General features: G+C 41.7%; 1 protein-coding gene across 3 annotated transcripts in view; it reads left to right on the forward strand.

Annotated features, from left to right (window-relative positions):
- Positions 1–22,234, forward strand: part of hlcs (holocarboxylase synthetase (biotin-(proprionyl-CoA-carboxylase (ATP-hydrolysing)) ligase)) — a 152,016-nt gene that overhangs the window by 118,929 nt on the left and 10,853 nt on the right. For all 3 annotated transcript variants that reach the window (XM_038801560.1, XM_038801559.1, XM_038801558.1), the window contains exons 7-9: positions 13,234–13,301; positions 14,326–14,486; positions 18,098–18,212. In XM_038801560.1, the coding sequence (XP_038657488.1) occupies positions 13,234–13,301; positions 14,326–14,486; positions 18,098–18,212 (344 nt within the window). The remainder of the gene's footprint in view (positions 1–13,233; positions 13,302–14,325; positions 14,487–18,097; positions 18,213–22,234) is intronic.

The following is a 22,234-nucleotide window of genomic DNA, read 5'->3' on the forward strand; positions in this document are numbered from 1 at the left end:
GAGGAAGGCTAATTATAACAATATTAGGCAGGAACTGAAGAACCTAGATTAGGGACGGATGTTTGAGGGTAAATCAACATCTGACATGTGGGAGGCTTTCAAGTGTCAGTTGAAAGGAATTCAGGACCGACATGTTCCTGTGCGGAAGAAGGATAATTACAGCAAATTTCGGGAACCTTGGATAACGAGAGATATTGTAGGCCTCGTCAAAAAGAAAAAGGAGGCATTTGTTAGGGCTAGAAGGCTGAGAACAGACGAAGCCTGTGTGGAATATAAGGAAAGTAGGAAGGAACTTAAGCAAGGAGTCAGGAAGGCTAAAAGGGGTTGTGAAAAGTCATTGGCAAATACGGTTAAGGAAAATCCCAAGGCTTTTTACAAATACATAAAAAGCTAGAGGGTAGCCAGGGAAAGGGTGGGCCCACTGAAGGACAGAGGAGGGAATCTGTGTGTGCAGCCAGAGGAAATGGGCGAGGTATTAAATGAATACTTTGCATCATTATTCACCAAAGAGAAGGAATTGGTGGATGTTGAGTCTAGAGAAGAGTGTGTAGATAGTCTGGGTCACATTGAGATCCAAAAAGACGAGGTGTTGGGCGTCTTGAAAAATATTAAGGTAAATAAGTCCCCAGGGCCTGATGGGATCTACCCCAGAATACTGAAGGGGGCTAGAGAGGACATTGCTGAGGCCTTGACAGAAATCTTTGGATCTGCACTGTCTTCAGGTGATGTCCCGGAGGACTGGAGAATAGCCAATGTTCCTTTGTTCAAGAAGGGTAGCAAGGATAATCCAGGGAACTACAGGTCAGTGAGCCTTACGTCAATGGTAGGGAAATTACTGGAGAGAATTCTTCGAGACAGGATCGACTCCCATTTGGAAGCAAATGGACGTATTAGCAAGAGGCAGCATGGTTTTGTGAAGGGGAGGTTGTGTCTCACTAACTTGATAGAGTTTTTCGAGGAGGTCACAAAGACGATTGATGCAGGTAGGGCAGTGGATGATGTCTGTATGGACTTCAGTAAAGCCTTTGACATGGTCCCTCATGGCAGACTGGTACAAAACGTGAAGTCACACGGGATCAGGGGTGAGCTGGCAAGATGGATACAGAGCTGGCTAGATCATAGAAGGCAGAGAGTATCAATGGAAGGCTGCTTTTCTGATTGGGGGGCTGTGACGAGTGGTATTCCGCAGGGATCAGTGCTGGGACCTTCGCTGTTCGTAGTACATATAAATGATTCGGAGGAAAATGTAACTGGTCTGATTAGTAAGTTTGCAGACGACACAAAGGTTGGTGGAATTGCGGACAGCGATGAGGGCTGTCAGAGGATACAGCAGGATTTAGATTGTTTGGAGCTTTGGGCGGAGAGATGGCAACTGGAGTTTAATCCGGACAAATGTGAGGTAATGCATTTTGGAAGGTATAATGCAGGTAGGGAATATACAGTGAATGGTAGAACCCTCAAGGGTATTGACAGTCAGAGAGATCTAGGTGTACAGGTCCACAAGTCACTGAAAGGGGCAACACAGGTGAAGAGGTAGTCAAGAAGGCACACGGCATGCTCATCTTCATTGGCCGGGGCATTGAGTATAAAAATTGGCAAGTCACGTTGCAGATGTATAGAACCTTAGTTAGGCCACACTTGGAGAATAGTGTTCAATTCTGGTTGCCACACTACCAGAAGGATGTGGAGGCTTTAGAGAGGGTGCAGAAGGGATTTACCAGAATGTTGCCTGGTATAGAGGGCATTAGCTATGAGGAGAGTTCAATAAAAGGAGAGGTCGTGGAAGCAGGGGCGATAGTGACGTTTAAGGAACATCTTGAAAAATACATGAATAGGATGGGAATAGAGGGATATGGACCCCGGAAGTGAAGAAGATTTTAGTTTAGACGGGCAGCATGGTTGGCATAGGTTTGGAGGGCCGAAGGGCCTGTTCCTGTGCTGTACTTTTCTTTGTTCTTTGTAAGAGTGATATTTTACAGAGACTTTTCAACTGCCTCTACTATGGAGTAAATGCGACCAGTGCAACTAATGCCACTTGAAAATACAGAACTCTGAAGTAGTTGAAAAGATATGGAATATTAAATTAATCTTCAAATGTTCATTGATCGTCTAAACAAGCTCACAAGCTGCACAATTTCATGCCGGTACCGGTTTCAAAAATTAATTAGCTGTTATTCTGGACGGCATAGAAATGGTCTTTTAAAAGCTGATGATAAATTGAGTTACAAGTAGAAAAAGGCACATTTAATGATGCATTTAAAAAAAAACCTGCTGTCAGTTCCTTGTGGCTTGCTGCTGTGCCTGTGCAGCAGGCAGGAGCATGACCTCCCAGAGCTCCACCAGGTTAAGCAGTCTGATTGAGCACTGCTGCTAATTAAGAGCTCTTGCTGTTTGGCAGGACCACCAGAGAACCTTCTGCACTTGTTCATGATGACTGCGTGTCCTTTAAAATTAACTCTTGATGCATGCAGGCAGGAGGCCCAGCTGGTTCTGTGATTCCTCTTACCACAAAGATGAAGTTTAATAAGAAAGCCAGTTCCTAGCACCATCGCCCACAACATCCACACAAAACGAAAAGGTCTCCTGCACAAGAACAAAATTAATACACCAGGCCGCAATACAGCATCAATGGGATTGGTCCGGGATGAACAAAAGAAGAGCCCCTGACATTAAGTGGCTAAAGTGAAAAAGCAATTAAGTGGTGCGAATGACAAAACTGCCTTCAAACTGTTGGTAATTTGTAGGAATGATTGATTTATTCTAGTTATGCTGATGTCACAAGGATGATTGCTGACTTGGTTTTCTTCACTAATTTTCTCCTGTCCTCCCTCTGCACTGCCAATTCATGTAGGGGCACAATTCTATACTTGTTGGCTGCTCCTCAAGCATCCATCCTTCATGTGGGAGCCTAGACAGAAATTGCTGATGGCTATTTGCATGTGCATGCATACAACAACTTATATTTACATTTGTGTAGACAAACACCTCAAGTTAGCATCAGGCTGATCCACAGCAAGCGGTTGCGAAATTCAAGCAATAAGTATGTGGGAAATAGGGAAAATGAGAAATGGTGGCCCACAGTATTAAATACACTTTGCTTAGTATGTGCTCCCACCACCTCAAGAATTCCTGAATTTTAAGCGGAAAACAATGATGTAGGTCTGAAAGTAAGGAACGCTGCCTTAGATGAGGAAATCAGAGAAAAATAATGCAGAAAACATTTGGGCATTTTATAGTTTATGGAATGCGCAGTTTATGCAAAAGACTGATTGCCATTGGGCAGCAGTAGGGCTTGATTTATATTTTCCTGCATGCTTGCCAATACCAACAGCAAAGTGGAGGTCAATATCTTAGTTCCATTTAATTTCCATTTGTGTTTAAGGGAAAGGTAAAAAACATGAGAAAATACTGGACTAGTTTAAGAATAGGCTTATTATTGCTGCAGCGATTCCACATTGGAGATTCAACCAAACAGTAATGCATAACACTCCACTTTCATTGCAGTGTTAATAATAGTAATAATCTTTATTGTCACAAGTAGGCTTACATTAACACTACATTGATGTTACTGTGAAAAGCCCCTAGTCGCCACATTCCGGTGCCTGTTCGGGTACACACAGGGAGAATTCAGATTGTCCAGCTGCCCAATGGCAATCAGTCTTTTGCATAAACTGCGCATTCCATAAACTATAAAATGCCCAAATGTTTTCTGCATTATTTTTCTCTGATTTCCTCATCTAAGGCAGCCTTCCTTACTTTCAGACCTACATCATTGTTTTCCGCTTAAAATTCAGGAATTCTTGAGGTGGTGGGAGCACATCCTAAGCAAAGTGTATTTAATACTGTGGGCCACCATTTCTCATTTTCCCTATTTCCCACATACTTATTGCTTGAATTTCGCTGAACAGCACATCTTTTGGGATTTGTGGGAGGAAACTGGAAAACCCGGAGGAAACCCACAGACACAGAGAACGTGCCGACTCCACACAGACGGTGACCCAAGCGGGAATCGAACCTGGGACCCTGGCGCTGTGAAAGAACAGTGCTACCCACTGCGCTACCATGCTGCCCGTAATGTATGCCTAATTGTGACACTAATAAAAATTATCATTATTACATTAAATGACTGCAATTGGACAACAACTTGCAGGCAGATATTCACTTGGAACCAAAGGAGGAGACATTAGAACAGGTAACCAAACACTTGGCTAGATTTTAAGCAAAAAGAGATTTTGGCGGGAATCCCATAACCTTTTTCCTAGGTGGCTGAAGAGATGGCCATCAATGAAGTGCTGAATGCACAAGAGGTCAAAGCTGGAGGAACACAGAGTCCTCCAATGTTTGTAGGACTGGAAGAGGTTACAGAGTATTGTCCTTTAAAATAAATGCAAAACAATCGTAACTTTTTTTGCCTGTAATGCAGGTTCTAATTACATTTACTTACTGTCCTATCCTGAGACTGTCTTGTACAGCTAACCATCTGAAAGAAAGGACACCAGCGCTTTAGTCAATGGAGAATGGGATCTGAAATGAGTCACTTTAAGTGCTTTTTCTCATCTTCCACTGCTGCACTGTTGTGACCCCAAAATCAATCCTATAAGGATTAACATGTAAAGCAGTATTGAATTAATTTTAGAATGTGAATATGAGATCAGCTTTAGACCATACAAAACATCCACCTCCTAAATACACTAATGCTCTTAGGCGTTCAATGAGAAGCTGTCAATAAAAGGGTTTTCTGATTTGAAGTGTGGTGCAATCTATCAGGCCAGTCAAAGCTTGCTTCTGCTTAGCATGACTAATGCATTCCTCTAGAAGTTAATCCCATGTCTAAAGCAGTTCCAGCAAGAAGTGCCCACACTGCAATAACGGTGGCATTGAAAAGTAATACAATTCTTCACAATGCCACCAAATGGCACGTAATTAGTTTTTAAGAGTCACTCATATCTATTCCATTTCATTAATGTGCAAGGAAGATCGAAGCATTGATCACGCTCGATCAACTCTGCTGGGTGAGCCACATCGTCTGCATGCCTGACATGAGACTCCTGAATCAAACGCTCTCCTCATAACTTCAACGTGGCAAGTGATCCTCAGGAGGGCAGGGAAACACCTCAAGGACACTCACAAAGCCTCATTGAAAAATACAACATCCCGACCGACAACTGGGAATCCCCGGCCCAAGACTGCCCGAAGTGGAGGATAAACATCCAGGAAGGAGCTGAACACTTCCGGTTTCATCGCAGAGAGCAAGCTGAAGCTAAGTGTCAATAGTGAAAGGTGTGTGTGGTAACCCGGGTACCTCCAGCCCTCAGCTGCCCCACCTGTGACAGAGAGTGTAGGTCACGCATTGGACTCCTCAATCACCTGAGAACTCATTTTCAGTGTGGAAGCAAGTCATCTCGGAAGCCAATGGACTGCCGAAGAAGAAGGAAGGAAGACTAGAGTGTGTTCCATTAGCTGCACTTAATCCCTCCTAAGGGCTAATAATCTGACCAGGTAGATGCTTGGATGAGCTCCATGTGTTTGGAGGCTTCTGTTATACCACTATTTACTTGTCTGCATCCGTTGTAGCACTTGTCATTTTAAGAAAGAGCACCATGATTATTCATTCTGTGAAACCTGGTCCCTTCACAGACCATTTACTCAGGCATTTAATTTGGAGACAAAGCAAATAAACATTCCCTATTCATAGAATCCCTGCAGTGCAAAGCAGGCCATTTGGCCCATTGATTGTGCACCAATCCTACCAAAAGCACCCAACCTGTGCACACTTCCCACCCCATCCTCGTAACCACACCTAACCTCGACATCTTTGGACACAAAGGGCCAATTTAGCATGGCCAATCCACCTAACCTGCAGCTCTTTGGACTGTGGGAGGGAACCGGAGCACCCGGAAGAAACCCCATAGATATAGGGAAACAGTGCAGGGGAGAAAGTGCAAACCTCAGACAGTCATCCAAGGTTGGAATCGAACACAAGTCCCTGATGCTGTGAGCCAGCAGTGCTAACTACTGTGTCGCCCCAAAGCTCCAGAATATTAATTAGACCTCATATTATTCTGAAGAAGAGTGATATTCAATTCAAAACTCTTGATTCTTTCTCCACAGATGCTGTCAGACCTGCTGAGTTTTTCCAGCATTTTCTATTTGTATCCCATTTATAATATTCAGAACTACGATGCTCTCCACCAAATAATACTTCTCTCTGCAAAGAAGCTATTGAGTTACATGGAGCATTTGATGACCTCAAACCATTTCCATCCTCATAATCACGTATCTTATTTCCAGCACAATGTTTATCTAGTTCATTTAAAATGAATTAATTATCTTTATCAACATAACTGAATTAATTTTTCTAATGAATTTTGTGTTGGTGAGCAGAACATTTGCCATGATGCATGTGACTCAATTCAAAGTTGAGTTCCAATTTAACATTTTTTCCCATTTTTCTCCCCAGTCATCTTTTTAACTTTGCGAAAAATTGCTAATGAATGCTGAATTAGAGACACTTTTATGTTGTGATGACTAGATTAAGAGGTCTTAAACTCATTTCACATATGACACTTTTACAGTCAGGATATAACTTCATTCAGTAAACAGAAACAACTTGCATCCCGTGAGTCTGGGCTAGATTCTAACCCACAGATAAAGGCCATTTTATATTTTAAATTCATATATAAAAATCTGGTAAATTGTTAACTTGAAGTCAATTTGAATTAAATTGCTGGCATTAACCTGGTGACATTGGATAATCATTTGTGCTAATAAGTGGCAATAAAAATAATGGCTCTTGCATTGCATTCTTATTATTATTGCATTCTCATTATACAATCGTTTAAAGCTTTAATATTCTTGTAAGCAGCAAGTATTGTGGTGATGTTTTGGAGAAACAACCCACGTACATCAAGAAGAGATGCTTCTTTATATAGCTTATCTCTGTGTGCATGTGAAACATTTGATCCGTCACAATTAATGGGTTCTCTCTGCTTGTATGTTGGTGTGAACAGGTTACCAAGAATGAAGAGTGAAGTAACCCAAATTATCTTGCTTCCTGTTAACTGCACAAAAATGTGTTGGGTTTCCCGGCTTTATGTCAAATAACAAAACCTATGCCCGGATCTCTTTTTAGTGATGCTAAATTGGTATTTGCTTTGTTGCTTTATTTTTTTGCTCAATTTTATTTATGTATTTTTGGCTTTCATACAACAATACTGTCTTCTGATCAAGAGTCAATATAATCTTTCCAGCACATTTGGCAATAGGAAGTGCATGGGAAGAGTCAGGATAGATTTCCCCAATAATGGTTCATGCCATTCTATCTGACAGGAATGCTGGGAAGTAGCAGAGCATGTTATCTCTACTAGCCTAACAAAGCTGAAATTGTGGCCAAGGCAGGGAGTCAAGTAATTACTGCTAGAGGCACCAGTGCATTCACAATAATTTAAAAAAATTATTAATAATGCATTCATAGTGTGTTTTGTAAGTCACTTTTTGACACATTACAATTTTTTTCTTTCAATGTGCACAAGATCTTAAAGACGTGCTCCATGCACTGAAAACAATTTGTTTTGATTTAATAGTTGAAGGTTTTGGTTGATTTATTGTTGCCAGGTGTCAGAGGGAGGAGTGAAGCCATTAATTTGAATACAATCATAATTGTTGAAATATGTGTTTGGCACCTGTTTTTAATGGATGGTTATTCAAATATGTTTGGTGCGATTGTTTCTTGAAAAGTTATTTCTCAGCCTGGTCGGTTCAAATTGGAGAGTCTGTCTGCGGTCTTGGAAGATAGTCAGATCTGATAGCTGGCCGGTGGGCAGAAAACCGACACGTAGGAATATTTCATAGCTCAGTGCAGGAGTCACAGCTATTTATTATTTTTTGCTCAGAAATAGTTAAGTTGAAATGCTGTCACAAATATCTGTATTGTGTCAGTGCTGCTTATTCTTTTATTGTTTAATAAACCTACTTGTCAGAATGAGAAGAGTGATGTGAGGGTACATACTAACTCCAGTGGGCTGGAGTTTTCACTGTGGGCAAAATCAATTATCTTGGAGCAAATTACATTTGTTCTGAGAAGTCTTTTTCTTTCCTCGGGTGTCTATTCAACCTCATTTGCATATTTCTGAGTGCAAAAATATGCAATGATCTAGCGCAATCGGATGTTTAAAACGTAATTTTAAAATACATTTTTGCTTTAAATGTTTTACTGATATTTGGTGCAGTTTGATTAATACAGCTGAAAATGGGATTAACACCAATAAAATGAATTTTTAACACAATCCTAATTGCAGCACCTGTTAAAGCTTGATTATAAATTACTGCCAATGATTTTTAAAACCTATACAGAACCATTTATCAGAGTCCCGTGGCCAGTTTCTTATTAAACTAAGGCAAAAATTACATTCAAAAACTGTTTGAATGTTCCTGTTAATGTCCTCGTAACCACAAGAAGAATCTTAATTTTTAGAGCCTCCACAAAGACCGACAAAAGAGTACTGTTATTGGAAACTCCCAGCGCTGCTTAATTCATCCTGGGGGCATTGGTGGGGCCCACTTCTAGAGCAATGCTTTTCAAACAAGCGCAAAAGACCATGAAACTCAAAGTGGTGATTGCAACCTTTGCTTAAAATTACATTGTTTGCTCTGATGAGGATTTTGGATGAATTGTGCTGAAGTACAACTGAGTGAAAGCTCCAGGCCACAGTAAGCCACAACCAAGGGAAATAACTGTTCTATCATTGGAGACATATTACCAAGTGAAATCACCCTTTGGGAGCTAAAGATTAAGGGTTCACCTAAAGGAGTGGTTGGAGATGCTGAACTGCATGGGTCATCCCCCCCCCCCCCCCCCCCATAATATGAACATTCATGAAGATTTGCTGGATAAAATATTATAAAATTAATGAAAATATGTGACTTGGCATTCCCTTGCTCTTAAAAACATTGTTTAGATCGAATAAAAGTCTTTACCTAGTGTGTGTGTCACAATTCAAATGTCGCACTCATTGCTGCATCTTAAGCATTTTTCTTTATAACGGGGAATTCCAGTCAACCTGCAGCCTGAAATTTACAATATTTACAAATTCCTCACATTGACCCCAGACATTTGTAAGTGCTGCAATTACTTGAATTTGCTTACATTGCCTCAGGGATTACTTGAGCAACTGGTCTAAAGGCATAGGCCAGGTTAACAGATATAGATGGAGAATTTCTCTGCAGAAGTATGGGAGATAAGCTAATTTTATTTGGATAGTTGTCTTTAAACACTTAAAGCAATGTTGTTTAATGCACAAAATGCTTAATTGTTGGGACTCATTCTATAGGTTCATTAAAGTTTAGCCAACTGTAATAAATAAATATGCCAATGAATAGATATGTATTTGAACTTTGAAAGTTAGTTTGCATCAGGAATAAGGATAATGGGAAGAAATATTGGAAATGGTGTGCATCAGCCGATCTGCTGCTACTAGTTTTCCGCACACAGCCAATTGAAAATTACCCTCACTGTCTTGCGTTTCTACCTTAGTTGATCACTTAAAAATATAACAAGGGAATTGGAAAAAATAGAAACAAATTATTCATCGTGAATCAGAGTTCTCTGAAACAATATTTGACTTTCTGGCCATGTAAACCATCAGTCAGTACAAAGCTGTACTCACCGGCATCTATTTGAGAACAATTGTAACAGCCTAATCTGAACTTTTCATGCCTGATTTATGAAATGGACTGTGAATGAGATTTGCCTTAATTGACAATTAAAGAATATCAATGATTATCCGATTACTGAGTTAAGCCAATTATAATTGAGGAACTATGTGACATTTTGTGCTGTGCAAGAGCATTGATATGTCAGGCAGCAAAAAGATGCTGTACCTCGTTTTATATTCACAATAGAAGAGCACATTTTTTGCAGTCCAGGTAAAGTGCACAGTAAATGGGTCTCTAGCCTTGATGAAAATCTGAGAAGGGTGGGAGAAAAGGATGAACAGAATAATAATAAATGATACGGAGAGAACAATTTCCTTTTTGAAATAAAGGAGTCACATATAAGTTACATTGCTCAAATTTGATAAAGAAAGGCTTGGGGTAGACTTAGAGTGATGACATGACCAGAGAAGCAGTGTGGAAAAAGGAGTTCTTTCCTGTTGTTGACAAAAGAATGCTCTTTATTACCGGCAACCTTGAACATTACGGTATGATGAATATGCAGCCCTAATTCACCGGGGGATCAATGATGGAGCTATTATAATTGAGGATGTGCAAAAGACCAGAATGAGAGGGGAGGGGGGAAGATATCTTGGAGAGTTGTGGGATGGTAGATATTACAGAGACATGGAGTGATTTGAAAGTAAGGATCGCAATTTTAAAACCAAGACGTTGCTTAATATTTTCATATTTGTCTCATCTTCCAAAATTAAAACTCATTGGCCTACTTATTACTGACATTGATAATTGAATTATTGAGTATATAAGTTAAGTATTTCTTTAATGGGCAGCATGGTGGCACAGTGGTTAGCATTGTTGCTTCACAGCTCCAGGGTCCCAGGTTCGATTCCCGGCTTGGGTCACTGTCTGTGCGGAGCCTGCACGTTCTCCCCGTATCTGTGAGCGTTTCCTCCAGTTTCCTCCCACAGTCCAAAGATGTGCGGGTTAGGTGGATTGGCCATGTTAAATTGCCCTTCGTGTCCATAAAGTTTAGGTGGGGTTACTGGGTTATGGGTATGTGGTGGAGCTGTGGGCTTAGGTGGGGTGCTCTTTCCAAGAGCCAGTGCAGACTCGATGGGCGAATGGCCGCCTTCTGCACTGTAAATTATATGATTAACTGGGAGCCACTGTAGATCAATGAATATAGTAGTGATGGGTGAATCTGACTTGGTCAGAGTTTAGACAAGGGCAGCAGAGTTTTAGATGACCTCAAGTTACAGAAGATAGAATGTTGGAGACCATGCAGGGGTTTGTTTGAATGGTTGTGCATTGCGATAATAAAGGGATAAACAAGAGTTTCAGTAGTATATGAATTGAGACAGTGTAATGACTATGGTGTCATGGAGTTACAAATCGGTGGTCTTAGTGATGGTACAAACACTTGGTAGGAAGTTCATGTCAGGGCCAAATATGACACAAACATTCTGTTGCCAGGAAAAGAGATGGAGTCAATGGCACAGGTTTTGGAGCGGGGTTTGAAAACAATGGCATTAGTCTTCCTAATATTTAATTGGAGGAAATTTCTGCTCATCCAGTATTGGATGTTGGCAAAGCAGTCTGATAATTTAGCAATCGTGAAGGAGTCGAGAGAGATGGTGGCAAGGTACTGCCGGTGTCATCAGTGGACTTGTGAGAATTGGTGCTCTGATTTTGGTTGATGTCATTGAGGGGCAACATGTAGATGAAAAATAGGTGCAGAACAAGAATGGATCCTTGGGGACACCAGCGATAAAGTTACGGGAACAGGAAGAGAAGCTGATGGAAGTGATACTCTGGATATGATTAGATAGACAAGAATGGCACCAGGTGAGTGCAGTCCCGCCCATCTAGTCAACAGTGGAGAGGTACTGGAGGAGGACAGTGTTGTCAACCATGCTGAAGACTACAGACTACGAAAGGACAAGGAGGAAAAGTTTCCCTTTGTCACAGTCACACAAGATGTCATTATGACTTTGACTCAAGTTGCTTTAGTTCTATAGGGCAAAAGCTGATTGGAGTGCTTCAAACATGGAGTTTTTGGAAAGGTGGGCATGCATCTGAGGTGATAAGTTCTAACTTCGGATAGGAAAGGGAGGTTGGAGAGTGGGGGCAGGTTGTGAAGAGAAAGGGATAGCATCTGAAGAGAGAACCATTAACAATATTGGCTAACATGAAGGGAGGTTGGATGGTCAATTCGTGTGAAGAGGGTGATGGAGTAGGTGATGGATCTCACGGACAAAATAGGTTCAGAGGGTTGGGGGGGAGATAGAGAAGCCATAGAAAGATACAAGTTAAGGGGTAGGGCAGAGGGAAGTGTTAGAGGAAGTTTAGTCCAGTGGGCTAGTGGTAGGGAAGGAAGTAGCAGAGGCAGCTGATAGGATAGTCAAGATCTTAGTGACACAAAATCTATGGGCACCTTGCATTTATGGTTGGAAGTGAGGGCAGATGGTAGCTTGGACAACACAGCACTCCTTTGCTGCATTAGACTTTGTAGCTGTAAAATTAGACTGGAGCCTTGAAATTCAGTATTTGCTTTCTGTTTTTCCAGTAGATGCATTGTTTTAATAGAAAATGTTTTTTTTGCTAACAATTAGTTCCTATGCTTGATAATGGATATTGAGCTTGCAAATGAGAGTGCTTATTGTCATGTTGTGATTTCACATTTATTACCCTATAATGTGCCACTAACAAATGAAGCAATGGGCGGGATTCTCCCATACCTGGTGGGGTGGGGGGTCCCGCCGGGACGTAGTGGCGTGAACCACTCTGACGTCGGCCCGCCCCAAAGGTGCGGAATCCTCCGCACATTCAGGGGCCAGGCCAGCGCCGGAGTGGTTTGCGCCTCGCCGGCCGACGTGGAAGGCCTGTGGCGCTGCGCCAGCTGGGGCCGAAGGGACTCCTCCGGCCAGCGCGGGTCTGCGCAGGGGGGGGGGTTCACCTTTGCGCCGGCCATCGCGGAGGCCTACACGGCCGGTACGTAGAAAAAGAGTGTCCCCATGTCACAGGCACGCCCGCGGATCGGTGGGCCCCGATCGTCCACTGTGGGGGCACCCCCTGGGGCCAGATCAGCAGATCAGCCCGCGCCCCCCCCCACCCCAAGGTCTCCAGAGCCCGCCCACGCCGCCAGGTCCCGCCAGTAAGGGACCTAGCCCAATTTACGCCGACGGGACCTGCATAGCATGGCCGGGACTTCGGCCCATCGCTGGTCGGAGAATCGCCGGGGGTGGGGGGGCGCTGCGAGCGGCCGTTGATTCCCTCCGAATGTCCGGCGCCAGAGAATTCGGCGGCCGGCGGGGGGTCGGAGAATCCCACCCAATGTTTTTGGCCAGAATTGAGTTGGTATATGTTTTGAAATTGAAATGATCTTTAAAAGTAGCACATGTAACAGTCATCTTGTTAATTATTGATTTGCCGAAATTTAACCATAATCTCAAAAGAGTTTCACCTACTGTGGGTTCAAATTGTTAGATACTTTTCTAGTTACAGTGAGTTTCCAATTATCTGTTCTCTGTTTCAGTTGACCTCCTTTCCAATAATTCACAGGTTGATGCTTCAGTTGCCAGAGGAAGTAGGGTTAATTGCCATTGCAATTCGACAAACACAAGGCAAAGGTCAGTAATTTTCCATTCCTCCTCCTTCCTAACCTTCAAAAATAATGCATTCTTCTAAAGTAATACAGGAGCTGAAGCCTCAGTATAGTTTAACCAGGCTATTTCTTCTTGGAGCAGAGAAGGTTAAGGGAAGAGTTAATAGAGGTGTTCAAAATTCTTAAGAGTTTTGACCGAGAAAGTAAGTAGAAACTTTTTCTACTGGAAAGACGGTCAATAACCAGAGGACATAAATTTAATGTAATTGGTAAATGGATCCTAAGCGTAATGATTTTGTTTTAATGAAGCGAGTGCTATGATCTGGAATGTACTGCCTGAAATATATTGAAGTCGGCTCAATAATAACTTTCAAAAGGGTGTCAGACATATACTTGAAAAGAGAATATCTGGAGGGCAGAAGAGAAGAAATGGAGGAGTGGGACTTATAATGTGTGGATGATTGGTAATAGTAAAATCTTGAAATCGTTTTAATTTATTTGTAGCACAGTTGCAGAATTTGGTTCAATACCTGATACCTGCTTTCACAAACACATACACACATACATGTTTATGGAAATTGAATTGGAAATAAAGTACAACAGAATGACCTATGTGACACAATTCCTAATTCAGTGCATATGCTTGTATGAAGTGCAAAAAGTTTCTGCTTACGTTTTTATGTCAAACTGAGGAGACCAGACAATCTTCTGAAAGACTGCTCCTTTGACTGTGCAGCATTGCCGTAGCACCGCACTAAAGTATCAGCCTAGATTTTGTGCTCACGTATTTGGGGTTGCGTGTGAACATACAACCTTCTAATTCTGAGACAAGTGCGTTACCAAAAAGGCCAAGGTTGACATACAGGATGCTTATAACTAGAAGAGAGAAAAGTTTCATTCTGTTTTAGGAATGGATGTAAACCCAGGTCTCAGAAGTGAAGGGACAATTGTGATTGTGTTATTTTTATTATTGTGGTTCCATTAACAAAGTCTGTCTTTTAAAGTCCTTGATTTATCTATTTTTATTCTGATTTGGGATTTATTTTCAGGTCGTGGGGGAAATACATGGCTTAGCCCTATAGGCTGTGCTATGTTCACTTTACACGTTAGGATTTCAATCCACTCTCAGCTTGGACAGAACATTTCATTCGTACAGCATCTAGTGGCTCTGGCTGCAGTGGAGTCTGTAGTATCCATGCCAGGATATGAGGTCTGTTGACTGTTTTTTTTCAAAATATAGAGATTTCATGTTTAATTATTTAATTCGGCGATCTCTTATGCTGTTTTAATTTCAAGTCAAAACCAAGTGCCGTATTGATGTTAAGAAGGGCTAGAGGGAAGGGGGTAATTGAATTGGGAGAAAAGAAGGGAGGGAAAGAGGCTAATGGATGACGAAGGAAGGATGGGGAGAGATGGAAGAGAATAGGGTGGGAGAAATAGTGGGGGAAAAGGGGAAGGAAGTAAGGAGATGGACTGATTTGAGGACAGGAGAAATGGAAGAGAAGAGGAGAGCAGGAAACGAGAAAGGCAGAATGTTGGGAAGCAGGTGAAGGCAGGAAAGGGATGGAACGAAAGAAAGAGATTGAAGAGTGGGAAAGATGCAAGGGAGAGTATGGATAAAGGTATGTGAAGGAGAAGAGGATATGTAAAAGAGCATTAGCTGAAGGGAGCGGGTGGAAAAACAGTGAGAAGTGATTGGAAGAGAGAGGGTAAGAGACGGGAATATGGAAAGCATGGGCGAGGAGCAACAGTGAAGAGCTCGGAATAAATCCACCTCCCCCATCCCCTCCCCAGTCATAGCCCTAGTGAGCGGGAGTCTGGAATTCCAGCCTCTAAATACTGTAATGTACTTGCATTTGATGGGAGTAAAGCGGCAACTTCTGCTTGAATCCAGCATGCCCGACTGGTAGATGATTATAAGTCACCTGTTCACATAAGCGTCAGACAAGAAACTGTGATCTGTTGAATGCGTCGCTTGGTATGGATAAGAGATGATTATTTGTGTAAGAACCTGTTCTATTGCTCAAGAGATTTTTAAACTGGGACTCATGAATTCAATCAATGCTCCGCTTCTGCTTCCATTCTCGGAGCAGAATAACCATTTAATTTCCTAAACAGCTCTTCAAGCTGGCCTTTTCAGATTTGGAACAAAATATTGGTCACATCATCGATTCAATTCTTACTAATTTGATGAAGTTGATGTTTGTTCAAGAGATTGCGGTTGTTTGGAGAAAGTTTCTTGTGACTGGTAATTCTGGATTTCTGAACAATGCTTCAAAGACAATACCAGCATGTCACATGATGCAAAGGGGAACTCCCACTTTACAAAACGGATCAGGTAGCCTTGTGCTCACGAGTCACTTACAGTTGCAGTACCATTAAAATGTCATGACTGCCCATTGATTTTAGGATTTGATTTTGGGATTTAATGAAGAACGACTTTTTTTACTGCAGCGTGTATGGATTTTCAGACTGGAAACTGGTTTAAATGTTTTAACCATCTTTTTGATCCCCACTACTTAATTTTGCCCACTAACAAGTGCTTTTCTAGTGTTTCATTTTCTGCTGTCCAGAGAGAACAATGTTTGTGGATCACTCTTCTCAATGTTTACATTTATAGTGGGTGTAAGTTGATTTTTTTCCACTGTGCAATGTGAACATCAATTGTTCTACTTAGAGATGTAGAAGAGTTGGCTACCTGTATTAACTTAACTGAAAATGAGGCAGCACGGTGGTGCAGTGGTTAGCACTTCTGCCTACAGGGCTGAGGACCTGGGTTCAATCCCAGCCCTGGGTCACTGTCTTTGTGCAGTTTGCACATTCTCCCCATGTCTGCGTGGGTTTGACCCCCAAAACCCAAAGATGTGCAGGTTAGGTGGATTGGCCATGCTAAATTGCCCCTTGATTGGAAAAAAATTAATTGGGTACTTTAAGTTTACTTTTTTTTAAAACATTAACTGAAAATGGCCCAATTACTCTGGCATTTCCATTAATCTACTTTTTGAAGACATTTCAGGAAGTCGATGCTCTTGAATGCAGAGGAGTGCAGATATGGTTCTCTGGTCAACTGCAGTGCTACTGTACATTATTGTATAGCAGTGGCTAGTAGGCAATGATTTTCTCCAGGTCTTACCTTTGGACGTTTGACTCAAATATGTAATTGATGAATAGCTAAATGCCACATTGACCACAGCAGTTTCCACTGTCCATTTTAGTTAACAATTTTGCTTGGCATTAAACAGAGACAGAAACTCAGACAATCAACTCAAACCGAACCTTGAGACATTTCTTTGGATAAGTCACTTCTTTCAATGATTAATTCACCTACATCATGCATCAGGTGAACACAACTTCATTCCATTAAACTGGCATGCGGTGGATCCAACTAGCCATGAACGTGTTGGTTTGAATTCTACAGAAGTTCTATTTTTTAAAGAGAAGGTCATGCATTCTTTATAAAGGTTTTGAAATATTTTAGTTCAGGTATATTTTGGCCCAGAATATTGTTGGAATTTGATATCATGCCATTTACAGATGACTTGGATAACCTTTTTTTAATTCTCTGTGTTTTGGCGTACAGAAGCAATTGTTGATTGATATTGGAATGGTATGTGCCAACATACTTGGATTTAGTGATAATCTCTGTTTATAATACACCATGAAACTCCTGACTTGTGCGATATCACAGTTCTAATATATATTCATTAATAATCAATGAGAAAATAAACATGAACAAAGAAAACAGTGACAGACAACCGGAAAGAAAAAGCAAGACATCCAGAGTTGTAGCAAATATTTAGCTACTTAGAAACAAATTGCTTCTTGCCTGTAGATGCAAATGAGTCACTCAAGCTTTAACAATAATATTTTTACCTATTGTAGGCAAAACAATAAACTGTACATAAAGTATTTTGCCAAAGTACTGCTAAAGATGATCCGATATCCATCGTAATAGTCTTCTCTTGAAGGAATTGTAGCTGTGTTCTGAAATGAAATGAAATGAAAATCGTTTATTGTCACGAGTAGGCTTCACTGAAGTTACTGTGAAAAGCCCCTAGTGGCCACATTCCGGCGCCTGTCCGGGGAAGCTGGTACGGGAATCGAACCGTGCTGCTGGCCTGCTTGGTCTGCTTTAAAAGCCAGCGATTTAGCCCAGTGAGCTAAACCAGCCCCTATCCATCCATTCTGGATGGATGGATATGAGGAAAAGAAGGAAAGCTATGTTATGAGGTGGAATAGTTAAATTGAACATGTATTTTGCTGAAACGTTCAACACTGCTCAACTCTCTTTAATTTGCAATGAAATGCCTCGTTCCTTTTATAAAAGAAATATTGTTTTTCCTTTTATTTCTCCTAAAGTGAATTCTTCTGTTATTTCACTGTAAGTTATCCTTGTGATGCTGTAGATCTTGCATTACAGACCTAATAATCCCTGAAGTACGATGACCCTCCATAGCAATGAGAATCTGTAACTGTCGCACCATATCACATCCATCAGAAAGGTCTCTGAGTGCTTCACATCTATTGGGAAAATGTGTGACTGCAATGAAACGAAACAAACACTGCAACTTAAAAATTTGTCATTTCATTTTCAATGAAACCTAGGCCAAGCGATCTCTGAATTCAGATGCTTAACTGAACTCTGTGATTGAAGGTTGCATCAGCACGCTGAGATTAAATTATTCTTATGATTCACCAAGGGCAATTGATTAGGAATTTATTGAATTCTTTCTGCATTTTCTTTTTGAATTATTTCTTCTTTATTTATGCTAAGATATGAATAATAATGTCCTGTAATATAACCTTGCTTTTTTTGTTCAGGATGTTGATCTGAGACTTAAATGGCCAAATGATATTTACTACAGTGATCTCATGAAGCTGGGTGGTGTCCTGGTTAATTCTACTTTGATGGGAGCAACTTTTCACATACTTATTGGTATGTTTTAAATGCCTACATATTAATAGTTTCAAATTTATATCCAATAAAGTTAAAAGGTGTAAAAAATAAAGTTTGCGTGCTTCCAAAAAACAAATATCATTGTGAAGTCTTTATCTTAAAAACATTAAGTATTTTATTCATTTTAACGGTGTTACAAATGTTTTTGGTTCTTAATGAATTGGTTCTTAATGCAGTTGTATCATTAAACATCTAATTAATGTGGTAAGTTCCTACAGGACATAAGTGCACATAGGATATGTTTCTTTAGGATTCATACTAAACTAATGAGGACACTAAAGTTGTATAATGACCTAGTTAGAATTGGGAACTGTTTCCCTCCCATCCTCGTTCCTTATCAGAGATCAGACCTTCTTACACAGGTGATTGTGCATGAATGGCAACATAACATAAATGTCATTGTGTATGATTTGTGAGTTCTTCATGCATGATCTCTACCATCTCTCCCTAGCTACTGTTAGTTTGATTTTCAGTCTCCCTGTATTTTTAGGTCAAGTGAATTCTATGTTGTGCAAGCGCGTGTGTTGGGTTGATGTGTTGAATTTTGTAATCTTTTGATTTGCTTTTTTTAGCGAGGATGTGACGAATGATTTTGAGTTAATGGGTATTTTCTAGAGGAGATGTAATATTTAATCCCTGATCCACCTCACTATTGCCAAAAAACAAGAGATTACACTGCAGAATCACAATGCCAGATGTCATGTGTTTTGAGTCTGCTCCATCTGAAAGAGTGTTATAATGTGACCGAGTGCAGTGACGTGCTCTCATAGATGTATTCCCCTAACTAAAACGCCTGAGTGCTAATAGGTCAGTAAATACATATGAACATATGTATTTGGAGCGGGAGTAGGCCACTTGGCCCCTCAAGGCTACTCTGCCATTCAATAGGATCGTGACTGATCTGATTGTATCCTCAACCCCACATTCCTGCCTATTCCAGATAACCTTTCATCCCCTTATTTATTAAGAATCCATCTCGCTCTGCCTCAAAAATCTTCCACTGCCTTTTGAGGAAGAGGGGCTGGTTTAGCACACTGGGCTAAATCACTGGCTTTTAAAGCAGACCAAAGCAGGCCAGCAGCACGGTTCAATTCCCGTACCAGCCTCCCTGAACAGACGCCGGAATGTGGCGACTGAGGGCTTTTCACAGTAACTTCATTGAAGTCTACTCGTGACAATAAACGATTTTCATTATTTCATTTCATAAAAATTCACGATCCTCTTGAGAGAAATAAATCTCTGCTCATCTCCGTCTTAGATGAGGGATATTTTATTTTTAAGCAGCGACTCCTAGTTCTAGATTCTCCGACAAGAGGAAACATCTGCTCCACATCCATCCTGTCAATACCCCTCAGGATATTAAAGGTTTTGATCAAGTCGCCTCATACTGTTCTGAACTCTAGTGGATATAAACCTAACCTCTCCATACTTTCTTCACAAGACAATCCGTCCATCCCTGGTATTAGATTCTCGTAACATCTTTCCTTGAATAAGGAGACCAGTACTCTACACAATACTCCAGATGCAGTCTTGTCAATGCTCTGCACAGCTAAAGCATAACCTCCTTACATTTGTAATCAATTCCCGCAATAACATTCTATTGGTTTTCCTAATTACTTGATGTACCTGTGTATTAGGCTTCTGTGATTCACTAGGCCATCCAGATCCCTCTGTGTCTCAGAGATCTGCAATCTTTCACCGTTTAGTTAATTTTATTTTTTATTCTTCCTACCAAAATGGACAATTTCACATTTACCCACATGATACTCCGTTTATTTTCCAGAGTTATGCCCTCTCCCTTAACTATCTGTGTTCCTTTACAGTCTCTTTCCATCCTTTTCACAATTTACTCACCTACCTATCTTTGTGTCATCAGCAAATTTAGCAACCATACCATCAAGTCCCTTCATCCAAGTCATTTATGCACATTCTAAAAGGTTGAGTCCCCAGCACTGACGCCTGTGGCACACTACTCGCAAAATCCTGCCAATCGGTAAAAGACACATTTATGCCAACTCTATTTCCTGTTAGTTAGCCAATTTTCAATCCATGCCAATATGTGACCCTCGCTACACCATGAGAATTTATTTTTTGAAATAACTTTTGATGTAGCACCTTATCAAATATCTTCTGGAAATCTAAGTACAGGACATCCACTGGTTCCACTTTAACCATAGCACATGTGACTCCTTCAAATAACTCCAATAAATTGGTTAAACATGATTTCCCTTTCACTAAATCATGATTCTGCCTGATTGCCTTGAATTTTTCCAATGACCTGCGATAGCATCTTTAATAATGGCTTTTAACATTTTCCCTATGGCAGATGTTAGGCTAACTGACCTTAGTTTACTGCTTTCTGTCTCCTCTTTTTGAATAATGGAGTTACATTTGCTACCTTCCAATCGAATGGAACCTTCCCGACTTGAGGGAATTGTGGAAAATTAAAGCCATCATTTATTATTGCGGAAAATGTGAGAAGCAAGTTTTACATAGAACAGTACAGCACAGAACAGGCCCTTCGGCCCTCGATGTTGTGCCGAGCAATGATCACCCTCCTCAAACCCACGTATCCACCCTATACCCATAACCCAACAACCCCCCCTTAACCTTACATTTTAGGACACTACGGGCAATTTAGCATGGCCAATCCACCTAACCTGCACATCTTTGGACTGTGGGAGGAAACCGGAGCACCCGGAGGAAACCCACGCACACACGGGGAGGACGTGCAGACTCCGCACAGTCAGTGACCCAGCCGGGAATCGAACCTGGGACCCTGGAGCTGTGAAGCATTTATGCTAACCACCATGCTACCGTGCTGCCCCACTACTTTGGGTCGTGTCTTAATGTATATGTTAGATAGCAGAAAGCACTTAATTTCATCAATTCTATCCTGGAACTTGTGAACAAATTCCATAAATACCCCCTCCCCGAAATTTGGAAGGTTCTGAATATGTTATACCCCCACTATCTCTGAATCGCCTAATTCTGAGCAAGACCATACATAAAGGGGAAGTGTCATATTGATAGTTCTTTGATGATCAAGCGACTGACCACGCTGTCGACTTTTCTTTTAACAGTTCCTTGGCTTGAACTGAAGGTATTGCAATTGAAAGGAGGTCTTAAGAGAAATAAATATGAACTCATCCACTGAATTGTGGAATCCCACCAAAGCTAGGGGGCGCGATTCTCCGCTGCCCACGACGGATCGGAGAATAGCGGGAGGGCCTTCCCGACATTTTTCCCGGCCGCCCCACGACACGAATCGCTGCTCGCCGTTTTTTACGGCGAACAGCGATTCTCCCCTGGCCGATTGCGGGCAGCGGGTCCGATACCCGTGCGCTTTGTTCCCCCCGCTGCCCCGCAGGATCAGTCCGCGGGGCGGCTGAGGGGCATGACGGCCCGCGCATGCGCGGGTTTGACGCATATGGAGTTACATTTGCTACCTTCCAATCGAATGGAACCTTCCCGACTCTTTCCATCAGTCTCTTTCCATCAGTCATCCAACCCGCGCATGCGCGGCTGACATCATCGTGCGTGTCAGCCGCCGTGAAGCTTGGCGCGCGGGCTTAGCGACGGTCGCTAAGCCCGCGATGCCGTTTATTCACGGGGCCGCGCTGCTAGCCCCGACCGGGGGGGAGAATCGGGTCCCGTGAGGGGGCGCGGAGGCTGCCGTGAAACACGGCCAGTTTCACGGCAGCCTTTACGACTCTCCGCATTTGCGGAGAATCGCGCCCAGGGTATCTATAGCTGTGAGCTTGCATCTCGAAAGAGATGAGCCTGTTGAATTGGAGTCATCAGGCCCAGTAATTCCTACATTCAAATGGAAACAATTTAGAATCTTGTACTGGGCAGGGTTTTTGTTGTTTGGTGTAATTACTTTTTCACCCCATCACCGTGACCACCCCTGCCCCTCCCCACCCCCATGCTACTTGAGCCTCAAAAGTGCTTTGTAACTTGACAACCAACAAAATATTTCTTGTCCAAAAATGTTTAGT

The sequence above is a fragment of the Scyliorhinus canicula genome, chromosome 7 (assembly GCF_902713615.1).
Source record: "Scyliorhinus canicula chromosome 7, sScyCan1.1, whole genome shotgun sequence".
Taxonomy (NCBI): Eukaryota; Metazoa; Chordata; class Chondrichthyes; order Carcharhiniformes; family Scyliorhinidae; genus Scyliorhinus; species Scyliorhinus canicula.